The following is a 14,559-nucleotide window of genomic DNA, read 5'->3' on the forward strand; positions in this document are numbered from 1 at the left end:
TATGCCGTTGTGACTCATCTTCCGATACAGATCAGCCTAAACTTAACCAAGTTATCTGTGGTCTACTGGGCAGGGCACTGGAAGAGTAACCAGGAGAGCTTGTTTGTTCTCTTTCTAGTTATGAACTGTTGTGTGACATTGGGCATTTCACTGAATTTATCTGTATCTCCATATCCTCATATAACAAATGGATGTTATAATAGATACTCCTGTTAAAAAGTCTTTGTAGCTCTGTGGATGAAAAATTCTGTACTAGCTCTGAAATAAATATTGTTGTTTATAAATGCTTACCAACCATCAACAACAAAACAAAACCAACACTTAATTTTCCTTATTTTGTTAATGCCTTTAAAATTGCTCCACTGAATGCATTTTAGAGTAAGGAGTACCAGATAATAACAACATAATGGCAGCACTCTAGTTAAAAAAAAAAAACACACCACCATAGGTCAATGTGATAATGGGAAAAAACAAAATCTTTTACTAAGGAGAGATTCACAGATGAGTCTATTAGAGGAGTGTACCGTCTGTATTTGAGATCTCTGCTGTGGCAGTGCCATCTGAGTACCCTTCTGCTCAGTGGAAGAGCTCAGATTCCCACTCACATGCACATGTAATTCTGGAGGCTGCTTTTTATTTGGGTTAAAATTCAGGTTTATATAATTCAGTGCATATATAATTAGTGACCCCTCACTTCTGATGAAGCATTTAGAGGCTTTGTATTTTGAAATCTTTGCTGGGAATTGCTCTACCATCTTTCATGTACAGAGGAGATGAGTGCCGGTGTGGCAGAACACCACAAAAGCTCAAGGCACGTAAGATTTGAACTTCCACAGTTTGTGTCCCATGAACATGGGTATTGTTTTAAAATATTGTCTTACAAAATCCTGGAATAGATTTTTGCACCTCAAGAGCAATTTATGTCCTTGGTTTTGATTCAAAAGCTTAGAGCTGTATTTTAATCAGAGTGGAAAGCCTTGATCTGTGCATAGTTCCTTTAATTTCAACAGAACTGTTAATGATGTAAGTTAGCACCTAATGTGACTACACTGTCACTTTGCTCCACATAAACTTTAGGTTTGAGGTTTTATAATTAAAAAAAAAACAAAAAAAAAACCAAAAAAAACCACCACAAAGTATAAAAAGGAGTAGGTGTTTTGAAAGCACTCTGAATAGATGTGACTTGTTTTAAATTTTGTGCAGTAGTGTTAATAACATATAAATTAAAAAAAAAATCATACAATGAGAATAGCATAATACAGGAATGTGAACTTTATTTTTAGATTAGTACAAGGAATGGGTTAGTGAAAGAAAAAAAACATTTTTCTTGATGCGTAAAAATGTAGTATATTATCAGCCTTCTGATCCCTATACTCTAGAAGAACTTCACTTAAAAATCCAAGATTACTTTGGGTAGGAAAGTCAGCATTGAAGAAATCCACGGGTTTAGGTGTTAAGAATTGACTAAGACAGAACTCTGTTTAAGACTGACAGGGCTTTTGACTCTAATTAAAGGAACCACATTAAGAGCTGCAAATTGTATTAGCTGTAAGCTTTTCGCAGCCTTGCAGACTCGTTCATTGATTATATTTGATTGTCAGAACACCTCAAATATAGAATTAAAATAGTTCCAATAAGCCAATCAGCTCATGTAGCACTTCAAACCAGGACTTACATGACAGTGTCTGAAGCAAGTTTAAGCAGTTAAAGCAATGTTTAGGACAGCCTTTCTGCTGGGCAATGGATATTAATTGAACTAAAAAGTTGGTGATTTAATCAAAAGTATATGTTTCAGTAGTCTTATTTTACATTTGCAATGTTTTTTTGCAAATGGCAGGAGTAAACATACTTTTTTTTTTTTTTCTGGGAAACAATGGATAGATTGAAGGGATATTTGATCTTTCATTTGCATACTGGTTCTACTTTTTCATTGTAAACAAAAAAAATGTATACATGCCTATATATATTTAACATGTATGTGACAAAACCACTTTTAAATAGCAAGATTTGTAAAGTACGTACAACTATGCAAGCTATAGCTATGAATACACCTCAGATGTAGGTTAGTTCCTAATGTGCCACACAAGCTGTAAAGGATTATTATAATATTCCTGTTGAGTAAATATGTTTCTTTAATCACTATGGTAGTGATATTTACTGGCTCTGAAAATCCTAAGAAGTGGGAAGAATTTTCATTATAAACAGTTGTATTGTTCTGCACATTTACAAAGGCCCCACAGACTTGTGGAAAGACTGATGCTAAGGACTGTTTACACATCTGTAAGTAACTTGAAATATTTTTATATGTGACATAAAGGCAATTATCTTGATTTTGATATGAGTTGATAGAAGTAGATACAAATACAAACAGGAACACAAAGATCATGTTTCTCTCTGGAGAAAAAATGAATAAAAAGTCCAACTATAGCTGACATGGCAACTTTCTGAAGTTGATATGTTTCAAGAGGATATTTCTTTTCCTGCCTTGGTCACTCCAGCTGCATTATTTTTGGTGTGGTGGTTTTATTTTTTTTTGTTCAGGGTTTTGTTTTGTTTTGCTTTGTTTTTTTCTCTTGTTGTTTTTAGTTTTTATTTATTAGGGTTTTTTGGAGGTTTTTTGGTGTTGGTGTTTCAGTGCCAAATAGTTGGGTTGCATTAAATGCTTCAGACCTGAGTTTTGTAGAGGTTACTTTCTGATATGTTATTTCTAGACAATCAGTTACCATACAAGAAAAAAGCTCCACGTCTAAATCCATGAACAGCATTAGAAGTTCTGACAGTGAAGTACTGTCTGTCATTGACTGGTGCTTATGTGAAATGATCTGGCAAAACAGATACTGAAGAAATAATGTATTTTTTGTGTGCTTTCTCAAATGATAAATGTTCTTGTCTCTCTGGAGAATTTCTTACTAAATGCTGGTTTTTTTTGCAAGCGGGAAGAATCAACATTTTGGGTTTGTTTGTTTGTTTTTTTTTTTTTTGTAATGCAGCAAATTAGAAGCTGTATCTGCTTAATCTTCTAGACAACTGGGAATCCACTTATCTAAAGAAATGTCCAACTGTGACTCTAACTTTTCATACCCTTTTGTTATGCAGTAAATTATTTATAGCAAAGTTAAGGCTGTTTTATCTTCTTTTAATGACAGGACAAATGTATTACTGTGTATGCTACAAATGTTGATGAAGAATTTCATTTAAAAAAAAAAAAACCAACAAAAAACTTCATCATTAACTTCGTATTTTTTACATTGGTAGGAAATACCTATTTAAGGTGTTGCTTGGAAGAGCCATTCAGAGTAGCAGTACTACAAGCTTGTTTGTAAGTCTGGAATATGCAGGACAGCCTGGCCCAGAAGCTTGGTGTTTTCACCACTGTCTGTGACAGCATTTTGCTTAGTTGCAATCCTCGTGGCACACTGCTGTTTTCTCAAGATTACATTAAAAAAAAAAAAATTCATTTTAAAACTATTTAAAATTTATTTCAAAGGAACTATGTATTTGCTGTTTTAGCTAATTTATTTAAATTTAAACAAAATTTAATATGTGAAATCTCATGGTAGGGGAATGATGAGAGCCTGGAGGTCAGACAGCCTCTGCAGTGAAAGGAAGAGAATCCATTATTAATGATGTCCTTTGTTACTGTTTTATTGTGGTTTTGGTTTTCTCACTATCTGCTGTGATTCAGGTTTCTTGCTTTGATAGTTGTTATAAAATCAAATGCTTTCGCAGCCTTACACTTTGAGTACTAAGAGGAAGTGCATAGACACGCACAGATTAAGCTGGCACCTCTTTCCTCCAGACACGATCACTAGAGCACAAGGATACTGAAAAAAGCTAGTGTTTTTTCCAGCCACATAATTTCTCCTCTTTTGGAACCTTCCATTGACAGCTGAAAAAATAATAGAAGTATTTTTATGGCAATGAAATGCTGAATGTAAAATACATATTATGTAAACCTCTCATTATGTAAACTTCTTGGTTGCCAAGGTCTTGCAGATCAAGTAAATACTCCTAGTGTGCTGCAAAGGTTATTGAAGGTTTCCAACAATTGACTAGATGTGCACCATGCAAGATGTGTGATCTTTTCAAATAAAACCTAAATAATATCTTGTTTCCTCCATTATTTTTTTTTTACGTTGGAACTTTGACATTTAAATTAAGAGAAAATGAATTTATATATTATGAACTAGCATAATTATAAAATAATAAATTATCAGTTAATAAATCATTCCCATCTATTTTGAGTGCAAGTTATTAATAATTTTCAAAAGCACCAGTTACTCAAAATTGAGAAGGGTGGCTTTTTAATGTGTTCTCACAATGGCCTAATAGACTATACGGTGTGATTCTCTGTGCCTAGAAAATTTGCCGCCTTCAACTAGTCCTGTTCAGTTTTCAGACAAATGCGGTGAATAATCTCCTGGCTTTCTTCACTTGATGGCAAAGCTTAAATCAATAAATGTGATGACCTGAAAACACTCTTGAAGTGATGCATTTTAGAATACTTTCTGAGTACTCAAAGGTCAAGTCTGAAGGAAACCATTTCTATCAGGACTTGATATGTTGAACATGATCTGTGCAGCTTAAAATAAGTGATTCAGATTTATACTTGATCTATTGACATAATAAATATGATAGTCGTTCATGACGTTGCATTTTTTTTCATTTGTCTAAATTCTCCAAAGCTGCAAATCCTATGGGATGTGAACAGAATTTGACATAATTAATTAACTGGGAATGTTTTGTGTTTACTTTTAATTTACTACATTTTATCACAGTTAGTTTTTTTTTTTTTTTTTTAGAATAGTGTTTACTTCTCTGTTGTCTACTATGTTGTTGTATTTTCTCCACTAAATAGAAACCAAATATTTTTTCTATTTTAGACAAATCACTGTGCTGTCCTAATTTTTTTTTTTTTTTTCCAGAGTGGAGGGTAGTGAGTTTAGTAATGGCATAAATGGACTTGCAGAATTGAAATCATAACTCTGGTTATGGTGTTTAAATGCAGACCAAGAAGGGGAAAAAATGAATCTCCCTTCCTGCCTCCATGCAGCAAAATGCAGGTGGTCTGAGGTTTCTTAGATTACTTAGACTAATATTAAAATCTCAGGATAGAGCCTCATAACTGGAAGTAGTATGGAAAAAACTAAAATAATTACTGAAATGGGAAAATTAAAAATTGTGTCCTACGTATTTACTGGCAACTTTATGTATTTTAACCTTCTTATGAAATTGTCTGCAAGTGATGTTTTATCAAATATTATTTGCCTATCAAAACATTCACACAGGTTTTTACAGAGACTTGTAAAGAATAAAACAAGTCCAAAGTGTCACTTTGCCTTGAAAATTAGTTTTGTCGGAAGAAATGGGTACAAGATGTGCAGACATTCGCTTACAATAGAGCCTGTCCTTCCATCACTAGCCAGGACACGACTAGTCGTGATTTAGTCACTATTTTGATCATTTTAGTTCATCCAGGTTCTTTGAGACACTGCTTGTGTTGCTATTATTCTTTCTTCTCTCTCTGGATTTATATAAGGTTTGGAGATACTGGTAATTCTATAAACAAGTTTAATAAATCTATTTAATAATATCAGCTCATTGTATTGACTTTAGTATTGTGCTGCGGGTTGCACTCAGCATCTGCTCTAGAGGTTTGGAAGATACTTTTTGCACATAGGGCTAAAGCTGGCAGAAGCCAGTGTAATTCTCATTTTCCTTGCAGTATCATGGAAGTGTAGTTATGGGAATAGGTTAAGCATTCAGTAATGGGCAATGATTAGTTCATCACAACTCATACATGTTTTAAATAGAGATAAGTAAACAATAACTAGACTGAAATAAACAATAACTACACTGACATCCATCACTCATTAGACTACAGGCTATAGTGGAATGAGGAATGTTCTCAGTACTAAATGTTTTGAACTCCAAATACTATGCTTTTTTTTTGTAAGTTATATTCTTCCAAGCTTAATTGTAAACACTGATAAAGAAAAATATTGTTATGCAGAAAATAAAGGAAAATAATTGTTTTGAATATATTTTAGTCTGAGAGTTATTCACACTGAAAAGAGACCATAAGCTAAAGCTCATCCATATTGTATGAAGGATACTTTTAGGCTTGCATTTGGATAAAGACTCATGTTTATGTGGTTTATTTAGCGTTTTCTTTGCATGGGAAGTTAAGAATACCCAGATAAGCTAGCAGTATAAGTATTCATAATCTGAGTATTGGATAGACATCTACAAGTTCAGCTGGGGAGGAGGAGGTTTCTAGGCTGCTAAGGTGGAGTGGATTGCCAAGCATATCACTCATTTAAAATGATTTTTGGATGGGTTATAAGGATTTTTTTACTACTTTTTTTTGGCTGTTGTTCAGTTCTGGGAAGAGGTAATTTAAATGTTGTGAAGGGGAATTATCTTTTTCCTGCAGTGCATGAGGTAAAGATTTCTTTTATATTTTCTTTATCGAGTTCTGGTTCTAACCCAGTTTTGTACCCTGTGACAGCATCTTGGCATTAAGCAGCCTTCTGTCATACAAATAAACATCAAATAAATGAAGAATGTCAGCAAAAGTGTAATATGAAACTAATAATTTGTTGTCAAATTTTCAGCTGGTTCACTGTGAATAACTTTCCCTAATTTTTTTTTTGTGGTTGTTTTTATTTTATTTTATTTTATTTTCTTCCAGAAATACAAAGAATATGAGAAGGATGTCGCAATAGAAGAAATTGATGGCCTTCAGCTTGTGAAAAAGTTAGCAAAGAATATGGAGGAAATGTTTCATAAGAAGTCTGAAGCTGTTCGGGTAAGCAGCAGATCAGTCTGCTATTTCATTCGGTGAGGTAAAACTAAGAATACAATTTAGGCTTTGCTGTGAAGGCTATGCTAGCAATTGAAGGTGCTGAACTGGAAAAGCTAAAGTGTTCAGAAGTATTTTAGGTTCAGTGTTCAAGAGAATAGATATAAATTATTTATACCATCAATAGAGAAAAGCAAAAGAGTGTAACTAGGTTTGGACTACCAGTTTCCCACATGAGCCGGTAAGGTATCACTTGTGTTCAGTAAAACGTAACTATGTATGGTTGTGCATTAAAAGGTTAAATTTCAGAATAGCAAAGCAATTTAATTTCACTGCTCACTATTATAAAAATAGTATCACCGAGAATCTTCCAAGTTCAGTAACTGTCCTTTAGTTCAAATCCAGAAGAAGATGCAGATGCCTCAAGTGGGACTAAATCCAAAATTACTCTAATTGTGGTAAGTACTACATCACTCTAAGGCCACTTACTAATGATCATTAAGTAGCTACGATGAGCTTTCTGTACATCTGTAGGTTTGAGGTTGGTTTTGGTTTTGTTTTTTTTTTATCTCTATTCTGATTCTTCTTTTATGGTAGCTTTGGTAATCTATTATTTTAGGTTAGATTTACAATTTAAAAAAAAAAGTTCTGACTTCTCTGTTTTACTATATGAAATAGGAGTTCATTGTAACATGCATGTCCTAAAGAATAACAAGTCTTCTTGTAGTTTTCATTTTGCTTTTTTCTTTGCTAGAAATTTAGGTGACTGCCTGTAACAGTAGTTCCTGTTACATCGCCTGTATCAATGAACTAACAGGACATTATGGTGATGCCGTTTACCACCAGCTCTATTTCAGCGAGATTTGTCTGCTCAGATGAATTGAAGGTCTTTGTGTCTCAACTGTGGAGGCTGAGGCATCACCCAAGGACAGAGATTCTATTTGTGTAACTGTAGATAAAATTTTGCCTTCAGCGTTTTATTTTTTGTTATGGTGCAAAAGGGAGGAAGGAATTTGGCTACGTTTTAAAGGTTGAATTTTCTGGGCTGGCAGCAAAGTAAAACATATTTCAGCTTGTAAACTGAGCACACTTGGCAGGGAAGCAGAGAAAGACAATAAACATGGAACCCCACAATGCTATTTTTACAGTCTGTTTTTCAGAGAAAAACTGCACTTTAAGATGTGTGCAATAGCTTCCAGAAGCCTAGAGAATATTGGCTCTGGGGAAAGTTGTTTTCCTTGTTCCTTAGCAGAGAAAACTACTGCCCTGAGATCCTAACAATGTGAAAAATACCATTCTTGGAGCAGCACTCGTTTAGAGTGAGAAGTGACCAGCAAGCTGCACGCAAGGAAAGCGAAGCTCTGTTCCATCAGTGTGGAATGCTCTTGGGGAAGAGTAGTTTGTCTCTCAATTAGAGCTTTGTAGTGAATGTTTTCTAACATTTGTGAGTGTTTAGAGTTGGTTTGGCCTCTTCATATAGATGGTGGTTTTGTCTAAGGAGGAAAAAAAATATAGTACCAATTTAGGCCACCGTGCTCTGAGTGAAAATAAGCCCAAATTCTGTGAAGTTAAAAGATGCGTATAGTATTGTGTTGAAAGGGTTTTAGTGCTGGAAAAACTGACTGAAATCCAGAGGCACCTTTGGAAGATTTACATCTTTGGAAAGGAAGCTAGAAGCTTGGTTTGGACAAGGTCACTTGATCTGTTTAGTGTACCTTCCAATAAAGTTATTCTTTTTCACATAATTACATAATGTGGTCCATCTTGGTTGCTAGAAATACAGTGAGTGATCTTTAATGTTTTGGTAGTAAGTAGTGCTTAGTATTTTACATCCTGGTAAGGACAGAATCCTTTGGTGCACTGCAGGTTTTGCATTAATTCCATCTTTGGTACATCATAGCTACTTTTCTCCTTATATCTGGAGAGGTAAGATAGGAGTTACAAAGCTCATTCGCACCTAAGACCTCTGCTCCATGCTGAGATAAAGTAAATACTGCATCACCTTGCCTCCAAAATAACAAAATTTTGACATAAGCTTTTGATAGGAACTTGTACAAGGAACACTGAAACCTAGAATTCAAAGTAATGTTTTAGATACGCTGATGGTAATACTGGGTAAGTACTAAATGAAGAGTACCTTACAAAATATCTCTCAGCGCTAGAAATAATGGGGTGGCCATTGTAATGCTTCAAATCCACGTGCTCAGAAAACGTGTTCCAGTGTTACCCCAGGTTGTTACCATACGCTGCTCTTTGAATTAGCTTCAAGTAGACATCAAAATCCATGCTTTAATTTAAAATACTTTTTAGATAGAACATTTTAATCAGCATACTTTTTCAGGTTCTAGCAGATGTAGCAATCTGTGACAACTATTCAGAAAACCACAGTATATAAAATGTTTGATTTGTGGGAAAGGCCAAGAAGAAAAACATGGAAATACAGAAATAAGATGGCTTGGAAGGGTCTTCAGTCCTTTTTGTTTTGCTTTAGGCTTTCAAACCATTAACTTGTTCAAAGCTACTAATCACATTTGAACTCTCTTCTCCCTCCTCCCTTTTTATATTCTCGTTGAATTTCTATCTGTCTCATTGCTTTTCATAGTGATTAGCTGGTTCACTGTGATTTTTATCATATTAATCCCCTGTTTGAATTACCCTTCAGTATGCAATTATCCTATCACAGAATGTCCTATTTTTGTGCTGTCAGATACATAAAATAAATGGAAAACTGAAAGTGCTAAACCAATTATATAACCTTTTGTCATCTACTTACTGATGGAAACCCTTGCAAGCAACTTTTTTTTTTTTTTTTCCCCCTCCCTCCCTGCTTTCCAGTGTTCACTATTTACCTTAGATTTGTATCAATTCAGGATATTCCTATTAACCATTTCCCTCCAAATACTGCCCTACTTGATAGAATTTCAGAGAGACACCTTCAGCTTTTATTTTGAAATATTTGTGACATGATTTAAGTTAAAACCACTGAGCAGTAGTTCTGATTCAATGTCTCTGCTTTGCTTTTAGCTGTGACATATATATGTATCCTTTTACCTTTAAAGACTATGACATTCAAGATGGGAAAAAATTTACTGCCCATAAAGTGGGATAAGTTGCAATGTTTCCTGCAGTGGACTCAGCAGTGGGTTTAATTTTACAGCCAAACCCAAATAATCCCTTTGAGAGCCCTGCATAATATGCTGTCACTTGTGGTATTGCTTCAGTTGCTTTTCCTGGACTTTCAGTGATTTTACTCATACACAATTTCAGTCTACATTTAAAGTTAGTTGTGATTAAAAAAAAATAAAAAATTAGAAGGCTTTGTGGTATTTTAGTGACCCATTCATTTGAAACTGAAGAGAATAGAGCACAATGACATAGTGCTCAGTAACAAATGACTACTGCAACAAACTCGATAGTGAAAAAGAGATGGAATTAACACTATTCATGTGCTTTTATTTTTCCTAGTTAATGGTGTAATAGGAAAAAAAGGTAGATAGAAGTGAAAAAGAAAGCAAAATGAAAGATAAATAAGTTACTAGGGAATATTCAAAAAGCTATTATTAAAACGTTATCTATGCAGTTGAATATCTGTTTTCATTAGTGTTTCTTTGCAAGTAAAGAGAATCCTGTAAAAATGATTGTTGATTTACTTGTAAGATGGCAAATCAAGTGTTAAGGATTATTTTTTTTTTTGTTAAGGCAACTACCATTGCTGCAGTGAAAAATGCAAATAAAGGAGATTTAGTTTTATTAACTTTTCCTACTGTAGCTACCTGGTGTTCATTGTGAAGCTGATTCTCATTATAACTGCACTGTGAAAAGTAATTGCTGTTGTACAGTAATTCAATATCAGTGCATTCATGCATCAGTAAGCCAATGGGGTTTATCTAGAGAAACCTGGGACTTTAAAGCTTTTTATCATGAAATTCCACATGCAGACAAACATTCTTCCAAGGAGTAGAATATCAGCATTTATATTTAACAAACATTTGCAGTAAAGAGAAATGGAATTTTTTCTGTCAGTGATTTTTACACCAGTCTTCAGACTGCTTTCAGATACTATTAGGATGATATTGTTTATTCACAGTTTAAAAAGTGTTATCTGTTTTTCAAATGTTTCTGCTTGTTCATTTACATGTCTGTGTTTGCACATTTTAGTATGTGGATGTATGTGCATATAGGTACATACCTTTACACACATGCTTATTGAGTTTTATATATGTAATATAATCAGATGCAATTTACTATTGATTTTTATGCACATGTATCATGCAATCATAGAATGATTTTTGTTGTAAGGAACCTTAAAGATCACCCAGTTTCAACCCCCCTGCCCTAGGCAGAGAGACCTCCCACCAGACCAGGTCTCTCAAAGCCCCATCCAACATGGCCTCGAACACTTTCAGGGACGGAGCATCCACAGCTTCTCTGGGCAACCTGTGCCAGTGCCTCACCACCCTCACAGAAAATAATTTCTTTCTTAGATCCAATATAAATCTACTCTCTTTCAGTTTAAAGCCATTATCTGTTCTCCTATCACTACATGCCCTTGTCGAAGTCCAGCTTTCTTGTAGGCGCCCTTTAGGTATTGGAAGGCTGCTATAAGGTGTCCCCAAAGCTTTCTCTTCTCCAGGCTGAACAGCCCCAACTCTCTTAGCCTGTCCTCGTAGGAGAGGTGCTCCAGCCCTCTGATCATACATTGAGTTTCTCAGTGTTTAACTTCCACAGAATGAAAAGAAAACCAGTATAATCTTCAGGGAGGTCTTTCATCTACTGGTTAATAATTTGATTTTTTAACAGTTCAGGAATGCCTTTGCAAAGACTTCAATTAGATCAAAAGAATTTTGTAGATCAATCTTTGTTTCTCTGCTCAGAATGAATTTTCTCTTTTTGATCTCTGAGTACTAATATGTATTAAAGAAAACTTTACTACGGAAAATGAACTTGCTTGGTACATGTTTTGAGGAAGGAGCAGTAGTTCATGTTGCTCATGTCTAGGAGATTCAGGGATGTGTAATTTGTCAAGATTTTTCAGGGAGGTATGTTCATAACCTGGTATATGCAGTATCTAGGAACCACTATTTCCTAAATGTACACTTTTATAACTCTGCAGATTTGCAGCTTTCATTGTCCTGGTACAGCTAGAAATAAATATCTACAAAAAATGAAGCAACTTGAACTACGCTTTCAATTTTGGCTGTCTTTAAAACTCTGGCATGTTTGTGTGTTCTTAAAAAAAAAAAAAAAAATAAAGTCCACACAGTCTAACCAGTCTTAGGAAATTCAATGACTTTCTTTTGGAAGTTCAAATTCAGAAAGAAGAAAAATACTCTTAAGAAAAAAGGGGGTAAAATAGACTTGTAGAGAAAACCTAAAAGCATTTTCTGCTGAAGATGATTATGATGGTTTCGTCTTCAGAAAGAAGTGAAAAGTATTTAAAGATAGTGCATTCAAATACAGAACACTTATCTGAAAATACAAGCAGAGAGAAATATCAAACCAGCCACTTCACAGAATAATTCTTGCGTTAGACTTTATTGCAAAAGTACATAACATTCAGTCTTTGCTGTCAACAACATAGAATAGCTTTCCACACAGCAGGAAGAAAACAGTAAAGTAGTTCTGGAAGAATGAAGCAGGATAAATTAGCTGCATGCAGCCTTCTTTCTTACACTTTTTTAGGGTATTAGCATATTTTAATATTTTACATTAACAGTTATTTCAACAGAAATCGTTTGTCCAACTTGCTGTTCCATGTGTGATTTCAAACCAGTCACTTCGAATAGCAATGTACTATAATTAAAATTTAATTCCACTTGCACAACTGTCAACAATAACAATTTTCAGTTATAATTCTTATTTCATATTGTAAATATACATAATTAATCTTTTTTAATAATAAAATTGATACTCAAATTTTATAAATACTAGTATTTCTATGTCATGAAAAAAATTAATGGAAGATGTTGAGACTCAGCTCACTTTTAGAGTGTTTGCTGGTACTAAATCATAAGTGCCTACTTTAAATATTCTCTTGAGAAATGCGCTACAGCTTGCTTGCTGTTTATGTAACTTTAGCCCATTTTCCAAAACCTTACATACATTCAATTTAATGCTTAGATTTTGAAAAAAAGGTATTTTCCTAAAGAGAATACTCAATTTTGCATAACCTACATTGATCCAGAGGGGTTTTTCAAGCTACTGCCTCCTTTTCTTGTTGACGAATGATGCTAAACTCTGTTCGGTCTGTGGAGCACGAGGGAACGCTTGGAGTGGCGTAAGGAGGTGCCCGTTAGTGGCTTTCTGGGAGGGATTTAATGAGTGATCACTTATAAATATTTTGAGTAGGAGAGGGACTGTCATCTCTGTGATTCTTCATTTTGTGAAATGAACAAAATGGTATAGCCCTGACTTTGCAAAGTTTTTGAAGCGTGCTCCATGGCTAGTTGTGGTGTGCCAGGGGTAACTAGCCACGGCTAGTGTTGTAGTTCAGCCCTGGCTCACAGCCACTGGTGGTTTGTCCCTTGCCTCCCAAATGCACGTAGCTGGCCAACTGTCCTGCCTCACCCTGTGGCTCGATCAGGAGGTGCAGCAGGTCCCAAGTGCTGGATTTCAGACCATTTGCACAAAAGGTGACTGTGCAGACCTAGAAATAACCCAGTGGCAAAACAGTTTGGTTGTTTGCAGTGAGTCTTGCATCCACCTAAAACCGCTGCAAGTCTTCCTCCACAGTAGCTCTTAAAGCACTCTGATGCATTTAAATGAAAAGAGCTGTAAAGTGAATTCATTAGTATTTTCTAAGAGCTTTCACTCTTCACTCTGCTCTCTCTTTGTGACCGAGTTTCCAGCGGGTGCTGTGTCAGGTCTGTTAGCTCAGCCCAGGCTGCCGCTGGAGCACCATTGTGAGAGAAGAACCTCCTACACAGATAACCGAGGGCAAATACCTCATTTATCCTCTTCACTCCCACCTTTCTTGAGTTTATTTGACATCAGCATAATTAGGTAGGCAGATTAGTTTGCTTGTTATATCATCTCTAACAGCTGATTATGTATTCCAAATGTACACAGCACTGGTCAGCACAGTTACTGCCTCGCTCACCTTTGGATTTTTAAAACTTACTGGTTCAAAAGCTGCTCTGCCTCATCTCATTTTCCCTGGACGCTATAGTTACTTTTATCTTCTTATTTGAATAGATTTATGCTGTATAGATTTATGCAATAAACCCATCATGCTCCTTCTCCCAGTTGAGCAGTTTGTTTAAAACTGGAAAACCAAATGGGCTCCAGCAATCTGCTTTTGAGGTGCACAGGCTCTCTGATCTTTCTGGGCAGCTTCCAGTGAGGGTGAGGGAAAAGAAACTCCTCACCACAGCATTGAGTTGCAGGTGGTCACAGTCTCTGCTCAAGTAATTTAGGTGTGCAGAGTTATCATGACTGCTCTAGCGCTATGTGAAACACTTTTGGGAGACAAAAGCAGATTGAAAATGAAGTGAGGTACTTCCTTTTTTTTTTTTTTTGCTGGAAAAGCAGAGGGATTTTGAAAGTGAGTTAGCTGAAGCATTTAGTTAACGTTCTTGTTTTGTACTGTTTTTTAATGGCTGTGTGAAGTGCAGCTGTATTGTAACATCAGACTTGGTGCTGTAAGTAGAACCTTGAATGTTTAAAACTAGTCTTAATTTTGATGAATACCAACAAAAGGCTCAAGTTTTGTTTTTTAGCCTGTACTTCAGCGTGCTCACAAGTTGGCACTGGCT

At 35.3% G+C, this 14,559-nt stretch overlaps 1 protein-coding gene across 1 annotated transcript in view; it reads left to right on the forward strand.

Annotated features, from left to right (window-relative positions):
- The window catches only part of CACNA2D3 (calcium voltage-gated channel auxiliary subunit alpha2delta 3), a 432,124-nt gene that overhangs the window by 86,364 nt on the left and 331,201 nt on the right, over positions 1–14,559 (forward strand). The window contains exon 4 of the mRNA XM_086755496.1: positions 6,695–6,811. Within this exon, the coding sequence (XP_086611622.1) occupies positions 6,695–6,811 (117 nt within the window). The remainder of the gene's footprint in view (positions 1–6,694; positions 6,812–14,559) is intronic.

This window comes from Chlamydotis macqueenii, chromosome 10 (genome assembly GCF_036417535.1).
Source record: "Chlamydotis macqueenii isolate bChlMac1 chromosome 10, bChlMac1.mat, whole genome shotgun sequence".
NCBI classification, from domain to species: Eukaryota; Metazoa; Chordata; class Aves; order Otidiformes; family Otididae; genus Chlamydotis; species Chlamydotis macqueenii.